The 26,931-nt window shown below is 33.9% G+C and overlaps 4 protein-coding genes across 4 annotated transcripts; all 4 read right to left on the bottom strand.

The window, feature by feature from the left end:
• Nucleotides 1-166: 166 nt before the first annotated feature.
• Nucleotides 167-6,637, bottom strand: LOC123886995 (exosome complex exonuclease RRP46 homolog). Its single transcript, XM_045936258.1, has 7 exons — nucleotides 6,477-6,637; nucleotides 2,346-2,716; nucleotides 2,206-2,226; nucleotides 1,674-1,746; nucleotides 1,514-1,581; nucleotides 678-810; nucleotides 167-504 (listed from the first exon to the last, which is right to left on the bottom strand). The coding sequence occupies exons 2-7, from the start codon at nucleotides 2,664-2,666 to the stop codon at nucleotides 389-391; spliced, it is 732 nt and encodes a 243-aa protein (XP_045792214.1). The 5' UTR covers nucleotides 2,667-2,716; nucleotides 6,477-6,637; the 3' UTR covers nucleotides 167-388.
• Nucleotides 4,998-5,759, bottom strand: LOC123884411. Its single transcript, XM_045933499.1, has one exon. The coding sequence runs from the start codon at nucleotides 5,757-5,759 to the stop codon at nucleotides 4,998-5,000; it is 762 nt and encodes a 253-aa protein (XP_045789455.1).
• Nucleotides 6,638-10,626: 3,989 nt separating the features above from the next.
• LOC123884414 lies at nucleotides 10,627-11,361 on the bottom strand. The gene has a single exon (XM_045933502.1). The coding sequence runs from the start codon at nucleotides 11,359-11,361 to the stop codon at nucleotides 10,627-10,629; it is 735 nt and encodes a 244-aa protein (XP_045789458.1).
• Nucleotides 11,362-12,111: 750 nt separating this feature from the next.
• On the bottom strand, nucleotides 12,112-13,388 carry LOC123885584. Its single transcript, XM_045934869.1, has one exon. The coding sequence runs from the start codon at nucleotides 13,386-13,388 to the stop codon at nucleotides 12,294-12,296; it is 1,095 nt and encodes a 364-aa protein (XP_045790825.1). The 3' UTR covers nucleotides 12,112-12,293.
• Nucleotides 13,389-26,931: the final 13,543 nt, after the last annotated feature.

The following is a 26,931-nucleotide window of genomic DNA, read 5'->3' on the forward strand; positions in this document are numbered from 1 at the left end:
ATGGTAAAATAATAGTACCAAACATCAAGCTTGCAATATAACTGATTGAATACATAAGGTGAAACACATGCTGCAAAATGATTACTACCTCTGGTCCCGGCAGAATTATGCAGCAAAACAAACCACAAAAATGCTAGCTCCAACACAGTACCTAATTAAGAGATCATGAGAGAACAGTTTGACTTTTATAATCGGAGAAATAAAATCTTATCTTAATCATTGTAATAGCAAAATTCCCTTTAAGATGTAGAACTACAAAACTAATTAGAAACTTAGTTAGCGGCCACGGAGCAAATATGCTACAATTGTGCTACAAAGAATTTCCATCTTCTTCAGCCTTGTAAGGGAAAAATAAGATACTGGTAAACTACATTCAAAATGTTTGGAATCACCCAGCTTTAGATGCCTCGCGAGTAGATTTTGGCTCCATATTCTTCCTCAAAAATTCAGACAGTCTTTGAGTTGTTGCACGCCCTCGTTCTAGGCAATGAAGATAATCATCCACTAAAAGAAAATTAAACAAAAACATATTTATTATAACACTTATTAGAAAATTAAACCTACATAAGCACAGATTCTATAGAATGATGATGCGCTACAGAATTAGACCACTGCCGGGGGAAAACATACGGAACACTTGGCATCATCATTTCTATTGAGGGAATGTAGCAGAGTACCTGACATAGCGCCGTGAGTAACAGATGTGATGATTCCGTGTGCCATGGGATCACTGCCCGCCTGTAATGATTTCTCTGGTACGACAGAAACAGTTGTATTTGGAAAAACTAAATAGGCAAATGCTTTCGCTTTCTGCCGGAAAACAAAAATGCACTGAATTAGAATTGCATACAAGCAAAATGGGAGCAAGGCTCCAATTTATGAATTTGTTTATACTTTATATCCTACTTGGCATGAAGATAGAAACAACTATGATTTGTTTATGGGATTGTAACATAAAAACAGCATATGATGGGTTCCACTAAACCTTACAGCATACAATACAAACAAAGCAACTTCGCATGAACTTTTTCTAAGATCAGGCACTTTGTCTATTAGATGCATAATTTTACACCATAACCCAATTAGTTAGCTTCATTTACACAGCTAAATAATGATTTAACATTTAAATGTTTTAACTATCTGAGTATCTAGAGAGGATCGCGGGAGAACAACACAGTAAATATACATCCAACTCACTTACGAAGCCATCTATCTCTTTCTAGTATGCAAAATTGCCATAAAAAATAAATGAGATTCTTTATCTTTTCCGGTGAAAGCAGTTAAGCTGATCAAACCTCAAAGGATGTAAAAGTAACTTACTAAAGCAAAAAAAAAAAAAAAAAGTAACCAAAAATGTAAACGAGTTAGCTTTACTTGCAACATCAACGAGGATCATACAGGTGATATAGTAACATTTATAGTACGTGAAAGGGTTGTTATTATGACCGAGTTCACTAGACATAAGGTGAAAATAATAATGTTTTAAAATTGAACAAAAATAGCTTATACGAACCTCCTCTTCTTGTTTGGAAGGGTCCAATATAATACAATTATTATCTGTTACAGAACAACATATTGCAACTGCAGAAACAAGGAACAGAAATAACTATTTGTTAGTAAATTGAAATCTTATTAACTAAACCAAAAGACAATAACCAACAAGTCTCAACTACCAGCAAGATGTCTTAGGGGAATTCCAGCATCCACAAGTGCAGCGCATGCTGCGTTTATTGCACATGGAAGAAGCTACATATTAAGTCAAGAAAAACAAGCAAAAGATCCAAAAAAGTATTTATTAAATATTAATATCTTTGGGTCTCCACTGCTCTTGATAAACAAAAAAAAAATCAAACTAGAGTTCGTCAACAAGCTGGAAGTAATGGTAAACCTATTTCGTTCCTTCACAGTTCTAAAAAAGTAGAATCTAGAACATGCCTCTTCAATGTCAAGCACCCATTTCAATAATTAGACATTGAGCCTTAGTTAAAAAATTGAAGAAATCGAATAACAACACAAATTCTATTCATTTCTTCTAGCCAATTGAAAAACAATGAATTTTGAATGGAAATTAAAATCCTAAGGAACACATGGTGCAATGATTTAAATCTTAACCAGTAGATTTGAAGATTTGCCAAATAAAAACCTTAAAGAGAACAATTACTACTACATAGATCATATCTTTAATTGAATGTTTAAATAGGATACAGCACCATCATCATGGACAACCTGCATTAGAAACAGAATGTTCAGACCTTAAATGTTACAGGCCATGTAAACAAATAAAATATTTTTCAATTCAAGTAGCCCATGTTTAGGGTTTAGGGCTAAGGAGGTAAGAAACTTGCCTGTACTACAATAGAAGTGGTGGTGTTGGGATATATGGTACGAATGCAGATGCTTTCGAAAGTTTTCTTCAATATCATTTCATACTCCCTATCGGCTTGACCAATGTGTCCTGTATTAGGCTTCCAAATAATTTCAATGGAAGCTTTTTCAGGATTTTCATTCTTCTTGGTCCCGGCTTTAGGTCCGTAAACTGCAGCAAGGACTTTGGTTTCTCCTTGAGCCCATGTGGCTGAGCCATGGGCTCGGTGGAGGACAGAACGAGAGCATGCTAGGGGCCTCAGTTGATTGGGACTCCTGCCGTCAGGTCTGTCCATCTCCATGAAATTGATAAAATCACCCTTGGTTCTGAATTCACTCAGCGCAAGAAAAACTGCAATAAGGAACAAATCAATAATTGCAAGCAATAATGTAAAACGTATCAAGCAATATTGACAAGCCACTATTGAAATTTATGAGTTTAAAGATTATGCACCAATAATGTAAAACGTTTCGACACAATATGCAAGCAAATCAAGATTTCAATGCAGGAACAATTCATGATATTAATAGATCAAATACTAAAGAATTGAACAATTAATGATATTATATATGAAATAGAGTGAAGTAAGTAGTTAATCCCGGATACCGGAGCGGAGCGGCCAGCCCCAAAACTGGGATAGCGGCATCTCGGGTAGCGGGAAGGCCGCTATTTCATTATTATTTTTTTAAAGTTACATAAATAATACTATATATACATATAATTAATGTAAAATTAAACAAACATCTCAAAATCCATAAAACATTCATAAATTAAAAATTCAAAACACAAATCTCAAGTCTTGATCAAACATTAAATCCAAATTACCAACAAAAGTCAAGCAAATAGAGAAGCATGAATAAAAACAACCTTGAATTTAAAAGAGAATAAAAACAACCTTCAATAAAACAGAAGAAGAAATATAATTTATGCATAATTTTTTTTTCCAAGCTATGAAACAGAACAAGCTTCAATTTATGCATAAAAAAAAAACATAATTTAACTGAACTCTGGAAGAAACAAAAGAAACAGAAGAAATACAACAAACAGAAAAACGAAAAGAAGAAGATACAGAACGAACATAAACAGAAGAATGAATTGAAGGAGACGAATGAAGGAAACGATGCGGCGCGGCGGTGCGGTAGGTGTCGGTTGAGGCTTCGATGCTGAAGCTTCAATGAAACGGCACGGTTTAACCTTTTGTGATGATGTTACGATATGGTGAAGCCAACAGCTAGGGTTAGCAAAGTAAAAGGTACAAAAAAACCAATTGTACCTTACTTAAATAGGGAAAATTTCGAAAATGCCCTTAAATGCAATAGCGGGTTTGACCCGCGATAGACCAACTGGGATCCGCTCCAACGAGAACCCGGTTGTAGCGGCCGGGAACCCTAGCTGCGCCGCTCCCACCCTACCCATAGCGGCGAGCCTCCGCTCCTGTCCGTCAGGATCCCACCGGGATCGCGCGGGATCGACTACCCTACTTCATTTGATGTCTTAAATCTCTAATATGTTTAAAAGAATATGTAGAAGTCTAAAACAGATTCATGCCTATTAATAAATCAAAAAGGTAAAGTTTTGTAAAAAAAAAATTGGTGCTATTGTTTTGTCAAATTATAAAAATCCAGATAAGATCATCTAATTGTATTTTTTTCTAATCCTCCATGCAACACTACAGTTCTTTAATCATTCTGTTATAACTTTAGACAGTTATATACACACACACACACACACACACAGATATATATATATATATATATATATATATATATATATATATATATATATATATATATATATATATATATATATATATATATATAACTGCCTAAAGTTATATCCAGTGAGAATGCATTTCTTATATGAGAATGATGAGATTAGTTATTGGCCCTTAGATTAAAAATAGACGGTGAGATTGAAAAATCTCACATGTACCTCTCCCCACTCTATTATTATTATTTATCACCCTTCCATCTTCTGCAGAACTTTCAATCTTCCAGCCCCCACCGGTGAGAAATGCATTCTCACTATCTCCCTTTACCCACCCACCACCATTATTTTTCTTATTCTTAAATGGAACCAAATGCAATTAAGAGAGAGATTTATATGGAAATCATTCCCAAATCTCATAACAACACAGATTCTCAAAATCAAATTAAGATGCAGATTGAAATTAACAACAATCGAGCCTTTAAGATCCATCAGATTAAAAATTAAACAAATTAAAAGATGGAAAGTTGAAATCTCACCTAGATCCAAGCACACTAATAAACTAAACAAATTAACAATCTGATAAAAAAAACAGATTCAAGCACACTGTTAACAGGGTCGTTACTGCCTGCGAATGACACGACAAGAGAGAGAGATGGAGAGAAGGACTGTAAACGAAGGGGCAAGGGGCGGTTGCGCCTCCGTGAGGAGAGAGATGCGGCAGAAGGCGGAGGAGGCACGCAGAGAAGAACGAGCAAGCTAGCTACAGGAAGAAGAAAAGGGATGCAATTGATACTGTGAAATTGAGCACATGAGTGATGTTTTAATCTCAGCCTTTTATTTTTATCTGATGGCTATTATTCATTCTCACATGAATATACATTCTCATATTATATGCCCCTTATATATATATATATAAACACATTCAACATATTTCATTAATAAGTAATAACAATAGGTTCAATACAACGAGGAATAATGTAAACAAAGTGCGACTAGACCAAGAAATGGCCGGCCTAGCTAAAGTGTGAGCTACCATATTCGCTTGTCGCTTGATGAACTTTACCTCAAAGATCGAATTACATTGTAATAACAACTCGATATAGGAAATCATAGAACTAAATTCAGAGACTCCATTATGATTTGCATGAATAGCATCCACCAATATTTTGGAATCACTTTCAAACACAATGTTGGTCCAACCTCTTGCAATAGCTTCATGTAACGCGTCTAGGATTGCCATGCCTTCACCTTCAATTGTTGCAAGTTTTTGGTGAATCAAATTAGTACCAGCTGCAACAAACCTTCCTTGTGCATTCCGTACACACCAACCTCCTCCCGTAAGGCCTAAATCTTCATAAAAACTAGCGTCTATATTGCATGTCAACCACCCATCTCGCGGTTTCTGCCACTGTGACGCTGTAACAATAGTACCAGAGACACTGTTTTGCTGCTGCAGCACATTCAGTTCACACCATTCGCCCACCATATGCAAGGCACGCGTAGCTAACACCTTTGCCAACTCCTTAACGCCGTTCCAGACCCAATTGTTTCGATTATTCCACAGTATCCACGCAACTGTTCCTGCAACATTGTCATTTTCTTCTCTGCAAATTCCAAAGAACACAAATTGCAGTGTTTGCAAACTGAATTCATGAGTTGATAACAGTCCCAAGGCCAACTTCATTCCACAATGTCTTCACACCCAAAGAAAACATGTCAATCATCTTCCTGAATGTCTTAAACACAGTGGGCACGACCCCAGACATTGCACATGATACTCACGTAATCGAACCCGGGAAGGCAAACAACCGCGGCAAATTCGCCATAGCAAATGTTTTGTCTTGGGTGGAGCACGAACACGCCAAAGATAAGTCCAATTGGTTCTGATAATTAATGACAAATGTTGGCTACTTATCCGACTGTTGTTCATAATTTTCCATAGAAATTTATAATGAACAGAACAACACTTGTGAGGATGTTATACTTAACTTTAGTCAATTAATTAAATATCAACATAAAATATCCATCACAATTGTTTGTTCTACACATGAATACACACACAATCCAAGACCCAGTCTTGCTTCCCTCATTTGTCCTAGACTAATTAAATTCAGTTTTCTATTCAAAACATATTGAACTACTAATTAAACTAGTAACATGAATACACATTCCAATTCTTATCACTGTTCTAGATACATTTTTCAACAAGAACTTACAAAATAGAGAAAGTAGAACGAAATAAATAAACCCCAATTGCATAAACCCTAAACCCTAAACGTTTGGGGTTAAAAAAAATGCATAACCAAACATACATGTCTTAGAATCAGAATCACAGCACAGGGAACAACAACGCTCAGAGAGAGAGAGAGATAGCTACACTACAACAGTAACAGACACTAACCTGGCAAGGCAATGGAGCGATCTTCCAAGATGCAGTTCGTAGCCGCCGGTAGTATGATGGATTCTGGCCGTTGAGTGCTGCTGCTGCTTCACTTTATTTTAGAATTAGAACCAATTCGGTTCCCTTCCATTTTTATTTCTTTTATAAAGTATAGCCGCATTATACTACTGCTACTCCTAATTTCTCAAGCGTGCACTATAACTATTTTGTTACTTTTTTATGTTTAATTATTTGTTTTAATAATAGAATTTTTTTTTTTTCCGGTAACATTAATAATAGAATTCTATTATTTTAATTATATAACAATATTATACAAAATATATACGGACGTTCCCGTACCTTAACTTTTTTAAAAGTGTCGTACCACATACATCAGTATCGGGTACCGGTACCCGCACTTATGCAGCGTAGATTGTCACATATTTCCTTCATCCTTAATTATAAGCAAAAATTACTTTGAGGTTCATAATTAATGAATTTGGTCTATAAAGATCCATAAGATGGAGTTGAGGTATTTTAAAAATGATACTATTATTTTTACCGATCGTTAGTTGGTTTAGTTGTGATTGACGCTGAACTTGGTAGGGAGAATAACTGTTCGATCTCCATAACAAAAAAATTAGAAAAATTTTACATATCTGAACACTTTTTTCCAAAATGTGTAGGTAACAAAATAAATTTGAAAAAATTTTACATACCTACACAATTTTTTTCAAAGTGTTCAGGTAACAAAAAAAAATTAGAAAATTTTTACATACCTTAACACTTTTTTCCAAAGTGTGTAGGTAACAAAATAAATTTGGAAAAATTTTACATACCTACACACTTTTTTTCAAAGTATTCAAGTAAAAAAAATTAGAAAAATTTTATATACCTAAACACTTTTTTTCAAAGTGTTCCGGTAACCAAAAAAAAAATACATATCAGAACACTTTTTTCCAAAGTGTTCCGGTAACCAAATTTTTTTCTTCAGGATTTTAGTTTATATATGAGGGTAAATTCGTCCATTCAAAATTAATGTTGGGGTAGATTAACAATTGTTGGGGTAGAAAAAAAAAATTTCACATTGACGAGGCAGAAACCTTAATTAATATATGTTGAGCTTAATTAGTCTTTTGGACCCTTAAAGATATTTTAGGTTTCACAATGGTCCCTTAAAGAAAAGTGTGACAGGAATTAAGTATAGTTTAATAGTTTATTTTAAATAAATAGTTTATTTTATGTTATTTACTCTTTTAGCCCTGAGAGTTGTATTTAAAGGTCTTGTGCCTCATTTGAAAGAAATCAATCAATATTTAACAAATTATCTTCTTCTCAAGAATCAAAACTCTCTCATTTTTATGTTTGCATAATCTCATTTGTACCGAATTCTACTCAATTCGTTAGAATTCCTACTTTGAGACTCGATTCTATCAGTTTCGTCTCTAGAATCTATTTACCCGTTACAATTGGTTTCACGAGCCTTCGATTCCGCGCGTAAGATGGGTTCAAAACATAATTTGGTGAAAATTTTGAGTGCTCTCGATGTGGAGGAGAAGATGGAATTGGGTTTATGTTTTGTATGTGATGAACCTTTTACTATTGATCACGCATTGAAGCATAAAAGGATCCGATTCAAAGTGATAGAGATGGACAAGGAAGTTGATACAAAATTTTCTCAGAAACCATCAACCCCAAATAGCAATATGCTGTCTACCCACATGTGTGTACCTAGACAGGGTTGTTCATCAGTGAACAGCATCGAAGCACCACAACCATCGAAACTTGAAGAAGTTAAAGGGATTGATGAAGATTTCCAGCAATCTTCCATTGTTAAGTTGCAAACCCCAAGCTTAATATCCACATTCATGAACCAGGAGATTGCCACTGATTCAAATCCTTCTATCTTCGATCCATCGTTCTCCGGTGATGACGCCACATATAAGGCACTGGTTGAAGACAAAGTCGCCACAAATCCAGACTCATCTTTCTTAACCGACCTTAGCATTGTTCCATCGCCGTCACTCTCTCTGTCGGTTAGTACAGAGGAAGATTTCACAGTAACTCAATATCCAAGTATTGCTTTGCTACAACATACCCTCCAAGTGTTTGATGAAATGCCCACAAAGCATTTGAACCCCACATCGTTGAACCAACAAGAAAATATGAAAGCATCTGTTCTAGTTATGGTACTGCAACTAAAAGTTCCTCCAAGCTCTCACAATCTCAAATGTTTCGATCCCGGTGGGTCGTTGTCGTTCTTGTTTCTGTCGAGGTGTTTCCTTTCGTTTCTGTTTCTAATGAGAACGTCACCGTCAAGTGCTTGTCCATTCTCTTCAATTCTGTCACAAACATCTCAGACAATAACCCAGTTGCTAACGATACTATCGTCGCTGGGACAAGCTTCAGGATGGCCATGGGTACAAAAAATCATCATAATCCAAAACAAATATTGGAGAAAGAACAAATCAGCTGGAAAAGCTTGCTCACACCATGCTGAGGAAGGTGTCTCGACCTTGAGTATCCCACTTGTAAACAATGGCAACATCATACACATTGACTCGGGTATGTTTTATTTGATGGAAGGCATTTATGCAAATACACTTTTCACTATGTTTACTGAAAAAGAACGGATAGTTTTTGCTAAATCGTTTATCCTTGCATTAAAACTATGGAGTTCACTGTCCATGTTCAGAATATATACATATGAAGAGGATATTTTTATTACTCGAGTATATAGAATAATTAAGGAAGTTGCTATCACATTTGATGATTGGTCAAAATTCTTTGAAGATATCACTTTATCATACCTTTTTATGATGAATTATCACTATAAGTTCTACAAATTGAATGGTACTGTGCTTCGAAATATGTTGGGAGATTCTTGGTTAAAAGCACTTGGACAATATCAAGAATTTTGTTATGAAAAGGGCAAACTAGTTTTTGATCATACTGTTACTATGAGAGAAACAATGGCGGTATCTTCTATTGGGATTAATTATGCCACAATCTTTGAAGTCTTAGGAACACATGGAAATGAAAATTGTGTGGCACTAGTATTGTATGAGGCCTTGTTGCATAAAAAAATTGAGTTCTCTACTAATATTGCACAAAACCTAGTGCTATTGTTGTCTACACCCATGAAACAAGTTGTTGGAGCAATGTTTGTTTTATTAATGCATATTAAGTGTTATTCCATGAGGAGGCAGGAGCTGAATGTAAAAAGTGTTCTCAAGTATCATGAAAATTGTTCTAATGTGGACAATGTTTTGAAGAACCTTGGTACACTAGTTATGAGTGTTGCTGCTATTGTTTATGAACAAGAAGCCAATCATTACCATCCTTGGTTTTTATGGAAGATGGATAAGTTTATTCACTATGTCAACTGTGATGTATGTGTAAAGGCAACTCTTTCTACTGATATACCACTTCGTGATATTGAAACTGTCTATTTCACATCTGCCACTACCCAAAGATTTTTGCTAGCCCATCAAAGAAGAAAATATGCTCTTGTTTTGCACAGGAAGATGGTCTACAAGGGTATTTTTCATGCTCCTAAAGTTTTAACCAAGTTGAAGAATTGGCTTCCAGAGTATAAGTATGGATCTCGAAAGTTGGCTGATAATGTTGATCTTGTTGTGGCTATTCTACATAGGAAAATGATCGAAAGGGGAAGCGTTCATGTTTCTTTAGTTCTACTCAAATGGAAGTCTTTACCTCCTAAGACTACCCACAATGGTTTCAACACCAAAAAATATTCAACACCCACTTTTTCACTCCACATCATTTTCTCTTTCTTCCACCTAATCATTCAACACACATTCAACTTTTACCCTCTCCAATGGTTTTTATATTCAACACCATACCCCACCACTTTTTCTACCCCACCACTTTCTATTTCATATTCTTATTTAAATTTTAATTTTTGTTTTTATGATTAAATAACATTATAAATATCGATTAAAATTAAATTAAAATAAGACACTTAACAAAATTTATTTAAATATTTTTTTTTATTTTCTTAATTTAAAATGCAATACATCACACAAATAACGTAATTAGTACGATACAAATTAACTTAAAATGCAATACAACACACAAGTTACGTAATTAATACGATGCAAACTAACTTAAAATACGAAACAACACACAAATACGAAACAAATCATCTTTAATCCTGAAACATTCCAAATTTGGTCCATATGTGCTTCACTAGATCTGCTTGCAATTCGTGATGAGCTTTTTGATCACGGAACTCAGATCTAGCACGCACATGATTTGCAAAAGCGGGTAATACCTCGGTTGAATATGGTCGCGGTGCACTAGATCCACTTTCCTCAGACTGCTCAAAATCGGTCCAACGTTGAGCATATGAATCTCGCTCATCCTCAACAATCATATTATGTAATATGATGCAAGACCTCATGATGATACTCAGATCGGCTATGTCCCACAAGCGAGCTGGTTCACGGATGATTTTAAATCGAGCTTGAAGCACTCCAAATGCACGTTCGATGTCCTTCCGACATCCCTCCTGATATTTTGCAAATAACTTATCGGGTTCACTTTGAGGAAGTCTAATAGATTTGACGAAAGTTGGATAAGAAGGGTAGATACCATCGGCTAGATAGTATGTCATATCATAGGGACGTTGATTCACATAGAAATTCACACTTGGAGTCTTTCCCTGTTCCACGTCATCAAAAACAGGTGAACGGTCTAGAACGTTTATGTCGTTCAACGTTCCCGGACATCCAAAAAAGGCATGCCAGATCCATAGATCATGAGATGCAACTGCTTCAAGAATAACTGTGGTGGTTCCCTTATCCCCCCTAGTAAATTGACCTTCCCATGCTTTAGGACAATTTTTCCACTCCCAGTGCATGCAGTCAATACTCCCAATCATCCCAGGGAACCCCCGTAGTTCACTTACATGTAGTATTTTTTGCAGGTCATCTTGGGTTGGTGCTCTGAGATACTCTTGCTCATACAATCGTATGATTCCTTTACAAAATCTACGTAAGCACTCTAATGCAGTAGTACCTCCTATTTTGATGTACTCATCGACCGCATCTGCTGCCATACCGTATGCTAACATTCGCATTGCTGTGGTACATTTTGCTAAAGGTGATATACCTTCTTTCTTGGCAGCATCAGCTCGCTGGGTGAAGTAGTTATCACTACTTGAAAGGTCCCCAACGATTCGAAGGAAAAGATGTTTTTGCATGCGGTACCGACGACGAAACATTGCATCGTCATATGTCGGCTCATTGGCAAAGTAGTCGTCAATTAGTCTTTGGTTTGCAGCTGCATGATCTCTATTGACATATTTTCTACTACGAGGTGCACCATCTTCCAATATTTTTTTCCGACGCTCTCTAAATCGGTTGAGTACATAAGTGTCTTCAACTTCACGATTTTGCAAGTAGGCTGCGACATCAAAATCATCGCTTGATGGATCCATTGTTTGTGATATTGGAAGTAGATTGGGTGAGATTTAGGATATTGATACATAAATGGATGAGTCCCTATATATAGATTCAATTTGGTCCACTGACGGATTTCAAATAATTATTGTATAGAGTTAATTATCAGATAAGAATTGAGTGGTGGACACAATAATTAAAGCAAGTTGGGTAGTGGACACAATAATTAAAGCAAGATGGGTGGTGGATACAATAATTAAAGCAAACACGTAGTACAAATACTTAAAACAAACCTTACACTGACATATCACAATAATTAAAGCAAAGACTACACTGACTTATTCAATCACAATAATTGAAGCAAACACTACAGACAAATATTTAAAGCAAACACTACATTGATTGAAATTAATTATGGAAACAGTTCCTGGGCCAATGTGTCCAACATGGCTTTCTTCCGGTCATCGAGATTCTCATCAGAACTTAACTTCAGATACATTTTCATTTTCTTAAGTCTGTTTTTCTCTTGTTGATTGGAAACTACCATTGCCAAATGTTCCACCTCTTTCTCCCTCATTTTCATGTAAGTATCCCATTCTTTGTCCACCACCTCTGTGGGTGTGGAAGCTTTCTTTTTTCCCTTCTTTTTGGCTGCATCCCTACCTATAGGACGAGCACTAGATCCTACAGAGTTTGAGCCACATGCATCACTCTCGTGAGATCTCTTAGATCCACTACTTCCAGATCCTACTTGACTACTATAACGTGGTTGATCACGGAGAGCATTCCATTCTTCCATTAAAGTGAACCGAACATTCTTCCCACATGCAAATATTTCCTGCGCTTTTGCCAAAACATCATTCTCGGACCAACCACTTCCTTGGAGACGCTTAGCGCCATCATAAGCGCCAATCCATTTACCCAGTATTTTGTTCATATAATTAAAACGGTTTCGGCATGCAACTCCATCACGCGGAGGATCGAATGAGCAATGCTCATTACAATAGTCAGCAATTTGACCCCAATATGTTTCACCTTTCTGGTTTTTCCCGACAACACTGCTTGTTCCAAATTTGATCCACCCACTAATTAGCACCAAATTTTGTTCAGTGTTCCATGATGGTTGATGGTTTTTCTTGCTCACAGGAGTTGAATCTTCATTAACAATAGTTAATTGTGTTGAAAATTCGGGAAAGTTAGTTGTACCACCACTCGAAAAATTTTCATTAACCATCGGCATGTAACCATTAAACGGGGGTGTTTGAGATGGATTTCTCAGCATAGTTCCATAATATGGATGAAAATTTGGAACAAAGGATGATTGGTTGAAATTTGGTGTTAAACCAAAATTAGGTGTGTTTTGAGGATATTGATTGAAAAATTGATTTGAATTTTGATAATTGTTGGGATTTTGATAATTGTTGGGGTTTTGATAATTGTTGGAGTTTTGAGAATTGTTGGGATTTTGAGAATTGTTGGGATAATTAGAAGAATTGTTGGGATCCATTTCACTAAAAAAGATTAAAACTTCAAAAGAAAGACTAATTAGAAAGTTAATAATAGATAAAGATAGTGAAAAATTTGGTTTTTTTTTCTGTGTCCAAATGAAATGAACCAATTCTCTATTTGTAGAGAAAAAAAAATCACGAATTTTGGTATAAAAATTAAAAATTAAAAAATTAATTTTCAATGAAATAATTGAGTTCAAAGGATAAAAATCATAAAAATCCACCGGACCAATCAGCAGCAGCCACGTGTCACCTTTTATCCAAAACACATCTCTCTCTCCGCGTTTTTCTTTGCCCAGCTGCAGGTCCCGCGCGTGTGCCACACGCGCCTGTCACAGGCTGAATAAGCGCGCGCCACGTGTCCCTTTTGCAGAGTTGAATTGTTTCATCATCTCTTGCATCCACATGTGTTTCAACTGCTGCCATACAATGGTTTCAACTGCTATTTTGGTGTTGAATTTCAAATTCAACATACCATTGTACTCAGTCTAAGCATGGTATTTGGAAATTTTCATCCTTGAGGACAAGGATGTTTGAAGCGGAGGGTATTGTGACAGGAATTAAGTATAGTTTAATAGTTTATTTTAAATAAATAGTTTATTTTATGTTATTTACTCTTTTAGCCCTGAGAGTTGTATTTAAAGGTCTTGTGCCTCATTTGAAAGAAATCAATCAATATTTAACAAATTATCTTCTTCTCAAGAATCAAAACTCTCTCATTTTTATGTTTGCATAATCTCATTTGTACCGAATTCTACTCAATTCATTAGAATTCCTACTTTGAGACTCGATTCTATCGGTTTCGTCCCTAGAATCTATTTACCCGTTACAATTGGTATCATAAAATAAACTATTTATTTAAAATAAACTATTAAACTATACTTAATTCCTGTCACAAAAAGAAGGTTAGGATTGATCCTTTAAAGACACATATGTTTCTCAATTGGTTCTTTCCGTCAATTTTTTACAAAAAACGTTAGTTTTAGTAGACTGAATTGTGGATGTCATTAAGTGTAAGTGGTCCACCAAAAACCTTATTAATTTTTAAAATTTTAACCATTGGAATTTTTTGTTATATTTGAAGTTAAAATTTAACAGAAATGACCAATATGACAAAAATATATGTTTTTAAGGGACCAATCCGGGCCTTTTTTCTTTAAGGGACCAATCCGGACCTTTTTTTCTTTAAGGGACAATTGTAAAACCTAAAATGTCTTTAAGGGACCAATAGACTAATTAATACTATGTACAATTTTTATTTTTATTTTGTAAATAAGTACAAATTAAATTTTGGATAGAAAAATGAGTTAATTAGTTCATAAAGGCCGTACTTGTATTAGACTAGGGCTCCGTTTGGATTGACTTATTTTTTAGTTTATGCAAACAATTTATATAATTTTTTATGTATTATTATAAGTTTGTCAAGGTAGTTTATGATAAAATACAATTTTTAGTAGTGTGAACTTATAAAATAACATAAAACACAATTTATATTTCATAAGTTGTTTGTATTAGCTTAATAGGACAATATAAATTATATTTGATACAGAAATATATATATTCTAATTAATATACATATATGTACAAAAAAAAAAAAAAAAACATATAATTGTAATAGATGCAGAAGAAATTGTGGCGATTGTGGACGGACCCAATTGTGGGCATTTGTCAAATACATATAGAGACCATGCATTGGGTTCGCGGGTGATGGTGTTCCCTGTACCGTTGACTGCACGTCTGAAAGTGACCGCTACAGGGGTGGCCAATGCTATGACTGGCAGTGTTGGTGCTTGGATAAAGGCTGTCAAGATGATAACATCAATGGATTATGCCGCTACAGTATTGGTGCTTTGAATTCGTCGAAAATCACATCAATAAGAAATTTGATGTGTGGAGTTAATTGATCAAGCAATCAAATATAAAGCGGATAGCTGGATAGAGATAATAATAATAATAATAATAATAATAATAATAATAATAATAATCCAAAGGAAAAAGAACACGCGAAGGAGAAAAGAGAATTAGTAAAGAACACAATAGTTTGTTTACCTAGTTCGGTCCAAATTGAACTCTGGAGGAGAGAGCAGCTCTTCGTTCCACCGATCAAATAAAATACCTTTTCCAGAAATTCCCAAAAGAGGGTTATGAGGGTTACATGAATAGTCTTCAATCCTAATTCTACCATTTTCTCGAATCTCTTCCTGTGGCCAATTAAGAGACTCAATTTGATATAGTTTCACAAGGTGAGAATTGAATAATCTTTTACCCAACCCTAAAATTATATGATGTAACTCCCCCTTCCTTCGCCCCCTGTTTTATAAGGCTCGCATTCTATGATGCGAATTTTTTAAGCTAGTATAATAAACTATAAGTTAGCTTATTTGTATTGCCAAATACACCCAAAGTCTTATTTGATTTCTCCTTAGAGTCATTTCTAGATTAAGGATGCTAGGTAAGCAATTAATTAAAAGTTAATGAAGAACCTGTACAAAAATAAATAAATTACTGGAGACCAAACTTAGAAGGAGAAGGATATTTTATAGGTATAAAAACATATTTAACTTGCCTGTCCTCTTAGAGGTCACTTGGTTAAGGATTTGTTCTTCAATTGAGAGGTACTCAGTTCGAGACCTGACACAAAAAAAAAACATATTTAACCTTTTTTTCCAATATAGAATGCCTCATTTTTTTACCCAAAAAAAAGCCTCATTTGGTTTTATGCCTGAGTTTTTTTCTTTTAATCAGAAAATATATTATAATACTCAAACAAATTAAAATGAACCTAATTAAGTTAGTGACCCCTGCATGCTAAAGGTCTAAAAAAATTCTGAAAATATGATAGCATAGCTTTCCCTTAGACCGAAATCTGAACTCAAATTCTAAGTTATAGGAGAGAACATGATGACTAGTGTCTTGACTGTGTAGTTTTAGAGAAAGATCCTGACATGACTCTGGTTGGCAGTATGAGGCAGCACACACACACGCAGAGTTATCTTTGACGGTTGACATACAAAAGTTATGTCAATCTTTGAAATGCAATCCAAGATCTGAAACTTAATATCTGAATGTGATGTTCTTATGTCAATACAGTGAGTAGCTGAATACATTGCTTATTATCTATCGCATCACCTGATGACAGGTAATGATTCAAGTTTGGGGATGTGATAACTCACTTTATGTGACGTTAGTTGTCCTTATTACTTTAATTATTATTTGAGCTGACATTGATTTACCGTTGTTTTGAGTCGTTTTTATTGTGTTTTCGAGTCTAATGATGTATTTAGGATCTCACGTAAACTTTTATATAAAGAGAATAGTTTTATTGACAAATGGAGTCAAGACAGACCACTGGACAAAGTTGAAGAAATGTCATAGAATCAAAATATTTTTGGTTTAAGCTCCTTAGTGTCCTTAGAAGGAGATAAATATACTTTTATATGTGCTCTTTAAACTCTAAGGTTTTCATGCCTTTGGCTAAAATACTTCACCTGACACTAAATTTTATCACGAATAAAATAAAGATTGTGAAAATGCTATGTTAAGTATATAAATAATCAAGTTATAAATCTCAACATTAGAATCTAACTCGCAACAGATTGTAAATTGTAATGTATTTAAATTTTAAAACCCTTCACCAGATTAGAGAGTAGGTCACAAAAATATAAAACACATGAGATTCCTCTGCTAGTAATCCTAGTTAAACACAAGTCTTAATTAGAGAAATATAAGCCTGGTTGTTCCATTGACGACATAATCTTGAAGTTTCTCCTGAATCAAGTTTCTTCCGTCCAAAAACCAGTAAGGATCGCCAAAACCATCCATCCGGTCCTTGATCGCCTCCTAAATTGCACGAGGTCCAAAAGTGATATGCTAAATAGCAAGCTCAATTTCAATCATATGGCCAACACAACCATGCAACTCCACAAATTTCAACTCGTTATGAGAAAATCCTAGCTGAATGTTGTTTTCTTGGTCTTTGATTGGGAAACAAACAAGGACATAAAATTTGAAATGCCGAATAATAATTCATGGCCATGAGTTTAAATAATACTAATAATAAATGTTGCTATGAGAAAATGACAGAAAGACGAAAGTAAGAGTTAGAGACCGAGGACAATCCTCGAAACAAAGCTTTTTCTATGTATTTGTTTTTTTTATTTATCTTATATTCTTTCTATATATATTGTTTTAGTGAAATTACAATGAAATATATAAAACTTGCAACGTGGTTAAAAACAATAAGAATATTTTAGGAACTTTGGTGGTAATCGATTTTAATATAGAGAAGTAGAAAATTATATTTGACCTTATTTCTCCTTAAAAGAATTAGAGAAATAAAATAAAGAAGTAGAAAATGAGAAGAAGTTGGGCCGAACACAATTTTTTACTTATTTACTACTTTTAAGGAGAAGAAGAAAAAAATGAAAAATAAGTAGGGTCAAACAGGACTAAAGCCATGGTGATTAGCTTGTAAAATATCCGCAAATCTGTTATATATGACTCAATAGTTCAAATTTTTTATTGTAGCTCTAAAAAAAATCAATCCAAATTTGAGTCGAGTTTCAAGTTAAGCTAATTCTTATCGAACTGAGTCGAACCGAGTTAAGTTTGATCTTACTTTATTCATTTTCGATCCCAAACACAAAATAGTATTAACAGATGTACTACAAATTACTTGATTAAACTCTATACCAAAAATAATTATAACCCAATGTAAGAAAATATATATATATACAATTGAGCGCAATAATAAAACAGTACTGACATGTTAATGGTGTCTATTCGATAGTCTTGTGGTAAGTATGAGTTAAATCTCACATTACATAAAAAAAATGGAGGTTGAACACTTTATAAATGAGAGGACCGATAAACCTAACACCTTAAGATTTTGGGTTAAAGTGTGGTGTTCAACTCACTTGTAGAGTTATTGTTGAACTCAACGTGGATGATCCCCTAACTGCCCCACATGAACACCCAACAAATAGTATCTTAGCACTATAATGAGTTGAATAATGTTGAATGAATCATTTATCACAATAGCGCATAGTGTTAAATGATGTTGAGAAATGATATAGTGCTCTAAAAAAAATTATGTTTAGCACTTCTATTTATTTTTGTATACTAAATTTAAAAGTATTTGACAAATTTACTAGTCACCATACTTGCTAGGAGTTAATTGGACCGATCTAGATTGATTTTTGGTGAATTCAGTATCCAAACCAATGAATCCTTGATTGGTTTGGTTTGGTTTGAATACCTTATCAAGTGGTCCATGGTGGACCAGAAAATATACGTTGATGTTATAAAGTACTCCCTCCATCCCAAAATATAAGGGAAAATTGGTCAAAGAAAGCTGACGTATTTGGTTAAAAATTTGGACTAAATACATCAACTTTGTTTGACCAATTTTTCCTTCTATTTTAGGACGTCGGGAGTGTAATTTAATGATTGAAATAATGAGTTAATTGACATCAGTTTGATTAAAACAACATATAATAAAGATGTGTAACTAATATTGAATTGAGGCATAATGTCATTTTTTAGCCGTGAAAATAACAAAAATCATGATTTTTGCTTTTAAAAAGTATTATTGATAGTCATTAAAATTTCTAATAATTTTAAGCATTGGTTCATATTGGACCACTTGCGGCAATAGTTTATCGGTCGAACGGCGAAAGGTCCGTGTTTACTATATGAATGAATGGAGATGGAGTCCATTAGACTATTTTAGCAGGTAAGCCGTTTTTTATAGGTGTGGTGTGAGGTGGGTTTAGAGCTGCTGTGGAATTAGAGGTGTTTCTGATGTTCTGCTATTGGTTTGAATATTTGGGGAATAGATTCTCTCAAGTGTGATTTACACTTGAGAGAATAAAGTATAATCTAACACCATCTAAATTCATTTTCTCTAAATTTTATATGTTTCTTTCTCTTGATCAATGGTAACATACCACACTTTATTCCCTCAAGTGTAAATTACACTTGAGAGAATCCATTCCCGAATATTTGCTTTCCTTTTTCTGTTTTTACTGGCTTTTGTGGCCCTTTGGGGTTTGTTTTTGCTAGCCTATTTTTAAGGCATTTATTTGAATCTGTATCTCTTTAAACATATCTTATGTTTATCGAGTTTTTTTAAACATATCTTATGTTTATCGAGTTTTGTTAATAATTTTTTTTTAACAAGCTAAAATGCGATATATTACCACAACAGCTTTCCCAGCACAAGACGTGCCAGGATAGACTACAAAAAAATATTGGACCACTTGCGAAACTAAACCACCACAACATTAACCTATTAAATATATGTTGTTTCTGAAGTAACAAGGTTTGTCACAAGGAAGGGGGGTTTGAATTGTGACCCTTTAAAATTTTCTACTGCAAAATAAAGTTTAGACAATAACAGCCTACAAAAGCTTGATGGTTAGATCAACTGGAGAACGTTCTCCTTAAAATGTAAGTGCAAATAATCAAGTGATTAGTGTGTATAGTGTTTGCATAAAATAAAAGAGTAAGGGAGAAGAGAATCACACAAAGAATTTATCCTGGTTCACCCCTTAATAGTATGGGCTACTCCAGTCCCCACTTGCGTGAGATTATCCACTATAATCTAGACCAAGATTACAGAAACTTCCCTTTGATCTAAGCCCAGATCAAAGAACCCTTTATGACCTAAATCCAGATCACAAAGTATCCAGCTATATTCAGCTGATCTACCTTTACAAGGTAACCTCAATCAATTATACCCAATTGACTTGAGAGAATCCTAAAGATTTAACAATGATTCTTTTGGATCTAAGCTTATACACCTAACCGGATGTGAAGCTTACAAATTGATACACTCAAAGTACTCTTACAAAATATGATCCTAGATTTCTAGAGAGCTTTAGAGTATGAGTGAAAAGAAGAGCTTGATTGCTTGAGATGGAGTGTATTTAGATTGCTTTGTATGCTTCAAGTTCTTGCTCTTCCCATTAAACCAACGTGCTATTTATAGATGGAGATGCTCCCTTGTTGCTTGGTCATCACACATATTCGTTGTGAGTGGAGAAATAGCCGTTGAGAGACAAACAAACCAGCCCATGTGATTCTGTCCTTCAGATGCTTCAGGAGATCGTTCTTCTCATGGTCTCTGACAGTCACTTGTACTTGTTGGTCAGAAATATTCTTTGGCCAACTGTAAATGGGTTGTCTCTGAGTGTATATCCGTTGCAAATGTATTTCCCATGTGGGAAAATAAGATTTGAATTCATTTGGATAAGATTGCCACCTAAGTGCAGAAACTGGGAGATCATTCTCCAGGACGTTGGAGACCATTCTCTGAGATGGTGTGGATAAGGTCCAACGAAAATATAGCTGTTGCAAGTTGTTGCAAGTTGTCAACCAGCTGTAAACTCTTCATCAAAGGCATAGAGTAGCCACTGTTCACTTGTCCTTCAAAGGACACATGAATAGTAAGATGAGTACTATTTTATGGGGGAATGTAGCCACCCTTGTCATAAGTTTTGTACTTGATTCAGATGTGAGGCTTCTATGCAAGCTGTATGTACTTGTTGCTGAGTTCTTATTGGTCTAGATTATCTTCTTTAATGATGTTCTATGAGAACATAAAGCCTTGTTGCAAGATGTGAAGTTATTATTCCTTAAAGAAGCTTATTTGAGTAAGCTCAAGAACCAAAATTAATTCCTTGCCTTAAATGACTTATTTGTACTGTTATGATCCTTTAATAAGTCCAACTTAAAAGTTCTTTCTTGTCTTGTACCAGTTGACTTGAATAAGTGCTTATGCTTTAGAACGCATAAGTCTGGAGACCAATCTGAGATCATTCTTCTACTGCAGATTTGTCTAAAACTTGTTTGATTCTTTTCTTATGAGTGAAACAAGGTTAATTTAATCCATTGCATCTGTTCTTAATTTAAATCACTCAAGAGCACTTGTTAGATCACAAAATGATCAGAATCAAATTAAAATTTAATTAAGGGTTGTTATCTTTAAAACATCAAAATAGGATTTTGTCTCAACAGTTTCAACCTATTTTAAATAGTAGAATTGATAAATGAACATCGATAGTTGTCAAAGTTAATAGGTTCAATGTCTAGAATGATCTATCAAGAATTTTATGGTCTAAGTTTTCACTACAATATGTCCCGGTGAAAGTTGTCAAAGAATAGCCATTATAAAATTCTTGATAGATCATCCATGCTTAGACATTGAACCTATTAACTTCAAAGGTTTAGAGCTTTGACAAATGTACTTTTCCTTCAAACTTATAATATACCAAAAAATGTTATATTCATTATTTATTAAATTAACGTGTTTTAAAGAACATCCACAATGGAGATGCTCATTTTCGAGTATTTAACCGGATTTCACATGACACATCACTGATTTATACTGCCTCCGTCCCTGATTATAAGAACATGTTTGATAAAAATGTACTATTCATTTACCTTATTTTGACCGTATTTTTTTAATAATATATAATTGCAAATAATAGCATATAAGACCTTGTTCAATTTGCTTTGATGAGTATTTTCTAAATATTAAATTTTTATAATTTTTACTAATAAACAATTAAAGATATTAGTGAACAAAATTGTACATTGGCGTACGTGCAGTGGTCAAACAAGATCTTATAGTTAAGGACATATGTAGTAATTTTTAATAATAGTATTAATAAGTACTCAATCTTTTCAATCCAACACCTCTTAAAAGTTCTAAATGGGTCTGGAACACCCAAACCCAATATTTAAATAAATCCAACTATAGAAAATTCTTTTTCAAAATACACAGCGGATAATAAAATTAAAACGACTCGAAGTCGAAGTTAAAATATAAAATAGTGGTTTAAGGTATTACATAATTCAAGAACATTGCTAATTAGCATAAACCTCGCTTAATAAAAATTATTTTCTAAAATAATACATTTACAATAAAATAAGAATACAAGTACAAGACTCGATAAACCCTTCCCCGTGTCATAATCAGAGCGGAGCTTCACCAACAACTCGAACACCGACAAACATACACAACCTGATAATCTGAACCCGCAACGGTTCAGCACAAACACAAAACAGAGGGTTAGATAATATAATCATAACTAGTGATCGAATATAACGAATATCCGACACTAAATAAATAAGAACAGTTACATAGATACAACTCAGACATCCACACACATATATCAGACATACTCAGACATATGTATATATGAGTTAAAGATAACATATATCACATAACTACATGTTATTAACGAGTTATAATAATCAGGTAACGCATTATATTCATTTATCAATCATACATCACATTTGAGAGGTATTAATCATCAACATTAATAAATGAATTCTATATATGTCAGGTATCATTTAACAATTAGGAACAACACATAATTCCTAATGTATTCTAATGTCACATAGATGTGATATCACCTAGACACATCTAATGCATGTGGTACCATTTCATCATAATTTTGGATAATTTAATCCAAGTGTTTTAGATCATCGTCTCTAAAACATTCTAGATCATTGTCTCTAGAATAACAGTAAACTAGATCATCGTCTCTAGGATACTCATCAATAGACACAACTTATGAATGCATGAATGTGCATATACCAAACATATGGTTTTATCTCAACTATAACATCAACATAATATGGATAACATAATCCAAATATTCTAAATCATCGTCTTTAGAATACATCTACTCATGATAAATTATCATTTATCATCATTAATAAATCAACATCATAATTTATCATAATCTATCAACAAGCCTAATCATCATCATTAATCAACAACACATAATGTATCAACAAGACTTAACAACATCACTATCATCATCAACTCATGGAAAATACATTTATTCCATACTCAAAAGATACTAAAACTAATCAACAACAATTAGTTATTTAATTCAATTAATAAAAACTAATTAAGCATACTTTATATGCAAACACAAACAACCAACAATCATCTTAGAAAACAAACTCCGTAATCGGAATGTACACGAAAAAATGAGCAAAATAGATTCCGGGTGCATAAGTCAACAAAAAGTCAAAATAGTCAACATAAGGGGTTGCGTCGACTATAGCGTCGGCCAGATTGCGTCGCAAGCGCACTGTTCATACTGCAGAATTCTGCAGGATGCGTTTTGGTGCGATTTGGGTCCAAATAAGCACTTTAAAGCTACGAAAATCACTTATTTAAACCCACAAATTCATGTCAAACAATTACCACACTTATAACATGATTAAATCAACTTAAATCATCAATTATAAGCACTTATTCATGGATTTTCATCATTTATCAAATCATTTCATTTATAAATCATGAACACACATAGATAATCATATATCATAACATAAATTTCATGATTAACATATTCCTAAATCCCATAACTAACCCAAAATGAAAAAGAGATGAGAAGAGTTTGAGCTAGAGAAGGATACTTCTCTCCTCTCCATTAATTCACCTCAAAGATTATAAAACTACCCTCATACCTCTAATGAAGCTTGAAAAATGGAAGCTTGGTTGTTCTTTGAGCTTGGTTCTCACTTCTTCGTTTCTTCCTCCCTTTGTTTCTAGAGCCTCTCTTTCTAACTTCCCTAAGAAATGTGAATAATGACTGTTTCTCTTACTAACTAGCTTTTATAGTTAGGTTTTCTACAAAATTCCAATTCACACCCCCCATTCTACTAACTTACTAACATAATACTCATTCTATTTATTTTAGGCACAACTCACCTAAAGCTCCATAAAGAAATTCTCATCTATTAATTACTCTAGTTAGGAGTTTAAGTCTAAACTCATAAATACCGAAATATTCAATTACGAAAGTTACACGCCACAATAAATAAATATTCTAATAATAAAAATTGGGATGTTACAACTCTCCCCCACTTACAGAATTTTCGCCCTCGAAAATTACCTGACTAAAACAACCCCGGATAAGACTCCTCCATTACTCGTTCTTAACACGTCCTTCCAACGATTAACTTTCTTATTCCATTCTTCCGTTAATGACTCTTGTACTTAACCTCATCTTACCTTCCAAAATTTCGTGAAATTCTCCGACATATATATATATATATATATATATATATATATATATATATATATATATATATATATATATATATATTTTTAATGATTTCACCATCCAGATTTTCGACCGTAACTTTCTCTTATAATCTTCTTCTCGGGCTTGGTTAAATCCGATACACGAACTCTATCTCATAATTTCTTAACCTTGTCCTTATTTACTCCAAAGTCCACTTCTTTACTTTGATTGATTTGCATCAATCGGTCCATTAAATTTAAATCCACTTTCGAGCTTCTCCAATTCTCTTCAAGAATATGACTTGTCAACTTTATCTTACTCAACTTAACAAATCTAAGTGTTATCTTACATTCCAATCTCACACCTCTAAACTACTTAATCAACTCTGATTCTCTTGTCATAAATGTTGACATCTGCAAGACTGCTAACTCAACTCTTTGGCTTTACCAGAATGGTAACTTGGTTCAAACTCATAATCCTCCAAAATTCTAACCAATCCCTTATACCTCATATTTGTCTCCTTTTGATCAAACAGACACTTCAAACTCTTGAGATCACTTGAACACTTCAAATCTCGACCCATATAAAATATTGTTCTCAAATCTTAAGCGCACACACAACAACCACTAATTCCAAATCATGAGTCGGATACTTCTTCCCATGAATCTTCCACTTCCTCGACACATTGACCACAACCCGACCATCTATAAGAGCACACCACTTAACTCATTCTAGTAATACTTCCTTTAAATCTCTGATAACAACTAGCTAATCCTCGAAAAATTCTAATCTCACTAATCGACTTAGGATTTCCTATTGCACCACGACATCCACCTTACTTAACTTATGAGCACTGATCAACTAATCCGTAAAATTGTCTAATGGTATCTTCATCCAATCGCCGATAATCAACACTCATGCGGTCATCCTTCTTATTACTCAACAACAATGTCGCGCTCCGCAACGAAACGATCGATTTGACAAACCTCTTCTAATAGATCTTTTAGTTCATTCAACTCCGAAGCAGACATCACTAACACCCGAACACTCTCACTTGCATCTCTATCTATCTTACTCTCTTACACTTAAAACATCTCATAGGAATATAATCTTCTCCCCCACTTATCTCAAACCCACCTACAACTCCAATTGGAATTTTCAACTCTCATACCTAATTGTAGACTTTTACGGTTCACTAACTAGCTCTCACGAAAGAAACTAGAATCGACGGTGTTTACACACTTGTCGCATACAAAGAGTAAACTACAAAATACAAAACATGAACATCTACATTAATTTGCACAAAAGCCAAACATACTATTTCACATAGACATTCACGTAACATATATCTTCCCTTAATTCTAAAAATTAAGAATTAAATCAAAACAAGAAAAGATAAATATTTCATAACAATGAATTCTAAAATTCAACAATTTACTTTCACCTAAGCATGCCATACAAAAATATAATTATCTTAACATGGTAAAACAAAACATCAAAACTTGTGCAACACATTTACCAAATTCATCGTATAAAAAATAGCATAGTTATTCACTGTAACTTACAAATAACAAAAAGAATGAGTCAACTTTCATTTGAATAACTTAGCGCATGTCGTATATAAAGTAAAACATATGCCAAATATATCATATAATCCACTTAACTTCATTACTAATTCCTACTCTTTTTACTTTCGTGAAAAAGAATTAGTTTCTCATACTCAAAGAAAACAATTTACATTTTCAACAAGATTTACATCATTGAAAATAAATACTTCTTCTAAAACTTTTATACGTCCTAAAGAACTACACACAAATTATACATATATTGACATACATAAGAATTCACATAAACTCTACCACGAATAGTTAATTTATCTATTGATTCCATTAGCATATTCAAGTCATGATTGAATCTAGATAGCACAACATAATTTTTAACATTCTATACAAGTTCAATTAATAACAAAACCATCATTATCTTCCCATTTAATTTAATCACAAGTAACACAAGAATGCAAGAATTTTCATGCTCAAGCAACTAGAACAAAACATCATCTATCATTCAAGCATTGACAAGTTAATACTTAAACTATCATCATTTTAATATTCAATCATGAAGTAAGGATTATAAATGCTAAAGTTCATATCACTTAAAAAAAAATAAGTTTCAAGAATCAAGTAAAACAACATGCTAACAAGGAACTAGCAACAAAATTCATTAAAACTAGTCACACGTTCGCAAAATAATTATATAGTGACTAATGTGCAAGTGTAACTACGAAAATTAAATCACCAAGAAAATACAACAGTTACACAAACACGATTGACACTACGCCCACTCAGTCTGACTGCACAGACTTGCTCTGATCGACACATAACCCACACAGTCCGAAGACAACGGGGCTCTGATACCACTTTGTAACACCCAAACCCAATATTTAAATAAATCCAACTATAGAAAATTCTTTTTCAAAATACACAGCGGA

The sequence above is a fragment of the Trifolium pratense genome, linkage group LG5 (genome assembly GCF_020283565.1).
Source record: "Trifolium pratense cultivar HEN17-A07 linkage group LG5, ARS_RC_1.1, whole genome shotgun sequence".
Classification (NCBI taxonomy): Eukaryota; Viridiplantae; Streptophyta; class Magnoliopsida; order Fabales; family Fabaceae; genus Trifolium; species Trifolium pratense.

Bases quoted from the DNA above. Each gene is read 5' to 3' on its own strand.
- LOC123886995 (XM_045936258.1), bottom strand. From the start codon at position 2,666: ATGGAGATGGACAGACCTGACGGCAGGAGTCCCAATCAACTGAGGCCC. The intron at 2,227-2,345 runs GCAAGTTTCTTA...TTTCTAATGCAG, and splicing joins CCACTTCTATTGTAGTACAG to GTTGTCCATGATGATGGTGC. The intron at 1,747-2,205 runs GTATCCTATTTA...CTTAATATGTAG, and splicing joins TTGTCCATGATGATGGTGCT to CTTCTTCCATGTGCAATAAA.
- LOC123884411 (XM_045933499.1), bottom strand. From the start codon at position 5,759: ATGAAGTTGGCCTTGGGACTGTTATCAACTCATGAATTCAGTTTGCAA.
- LOC123884414 (XM_045933502.1), bottom strand. From the start codon at position 11,361: ATGATTGGGAGTATTGACTGCATGCACTGGGAGTGGAAAAATTGTCCT.
- LOC123885584 (XM_045934869.1), bottom strand. From the start codon at position 13,388: ATGGATCCCAACAATTCTTCTAATTATCCCAACAATTCTCAAAATCCC.